At 40.6% G+C, this 1,479-nt stretch overlaps 1 protein-coding gene across 1 annotated transcript in view; it reads right to left on the bottom strand.

Moving 5' to 3' along the window:
- The window catches only part of SPON2 (spondin 2), an 8,306-nt gene extending 7,763 nt beyond the window's left edge, over positions 1–543 (bottom strand). The window contains exon 1 of the mRNA XM_015818484.2: positions 329–543. Within this exon, the coding sequence (XP_015673970.2) occupies positions 329–533 (205 nt within the window). The 5' untranslated portion in view covers positions 534–543. The remainder of the gene's footprint in view (positions 1–328) is intronic.
- Between the last annotated feature and the right edge of the window lie 936 nt (positions 544–1,479).

Here is a 1,479-nt window from a genome sequence, read left to right as displayed (position 1 = left end):
TCTATCTATCTATCTATCTATCTATCTATCTATCTATCTATCTATCTATCTATCTATCTATCTATCTATCTATCTATCTATCTATCTATCTATCTGTCTGTAAAAGGAAACCAGGTCTCCAAAGAACACAGTGGATGGATATCATCAAAGCTGACGCCAGCCAGAGCATAGAACAACTCAAAGAAGCAGTGCAAAATTGGAACTTTTGGAGAGACCTGGTCCATGGGATCACCAAGAGCAGGGCATCATTGAATGGATATCAACACCATCCCCATCATCCTCATCTCCCTGGGGACACTCTTGGGAGAAGACACATGGGTTTCCTTACCTAGGAGGGAGGACCACTGCGCTGGGGGTCTATAGAGTGGATACTGCTTTGGGAAAGCTGTTTGGCTCCATTTTCCCGTGAACACAATGCTGTAGGTGGCTGGGTCCTCTGCACCACACAGGATATCTCCCTCAAGGGGGACACAATCCACACAACTCAAGAGTACTACGAGCAGCGCTGTGATTGTCTTCTCAGAACCAGACATATCTTGTGAGCTTCTCATATCCTTGCCCGTGGGAGTTAAAATAGAAAAAGCCACAATTAGTGGATTCCACAAGTAAATGCTGCATCTCTACCTCTATCCATGAAATCAACAGAGATCACTGGCGACTCAGAAGATTTGTTTTTAAATCCAGGCAAAGAAAAAAAATGTTACTTTCATTATTTAACAGAGTTGCAGAATAACAGAGTCGGAAGGGACCTCAGAGGTCTTCTAGTCCAACCCCCTGCTCAAGCAGGAGACCCTAGACCATTTCAGACAAATGGCTTCCAATCTCTTCCTAAACGCCTCCAGTGTTGGAGCACCCACAACTTCTGGAGGCAAGTTGTTCCACTGAATATTTGTTCTAACTGTCAGGAATAACAGAAAAACAAAGCTGGAAGGGACCTCAGAGGTCTTCTAGTCCAACCCCCTGCTCAAGCAGGAGATCCTCTATTATTTCAGACAAGTGGCCATCCAGTCTCTTCTTAAAAACATTCAATGTTGGAGCATCCACAACTTTTGGAGTAAAACTTTCCCACTGGTTAATTGTCCTCACTGTTAGGAAGTTTCTCCTTAGTTCTGCTTCTGTCCTCAATTATTATAATAATTTGACAATAGGCTTTTAGCAGGCTAACTTGATTTGTTATCTCATTAGAATCATAAATGTGGTTTAATTCTGCTCACCGCTGTTTTTAGTGCAAATAGGTGGGAGAATACATAGCTGCGCCCTTTTTAATTTTCTGTCTAAGAGATATTTGTTTAAAAATAAGGTAGAGAAACACGGAATGCCAATAATAATAATAATAATAATAATAATAATAATAATAATAATAATAATAATAATAATAATAATAATAATAATAATAATAATAAAGTTGGAAGGGACCCTGGAGGTCTTCTAGTCCAACCCCCTGCTCGGGCAGGAACCCTACACCATTTCAGACAAATG

The sequence above is a fragment of the Protobothrops mucrosquamatus genome, unplaced genomic scaffold (assembly GCF_001527695.2).
Source record: "Protobothrops mucrosquamatus isolate PMUCROS unplaced genomic scaffold, P.Mucros_1.0 scaffold_136, whole genome shotgun sequence".
Lineage (NCBI taxonomy): Eukaryota > Metazoa > Chordata > Lepidosauria > Squamata > Viperidae > Protobothrops > Protobothrops mucrosquamatus.
The sequence above is the reverse complement of the archived record's forward strand: the minus strand, read 5'-3'. Positions and strand labels throughout refer to the sequence as shown.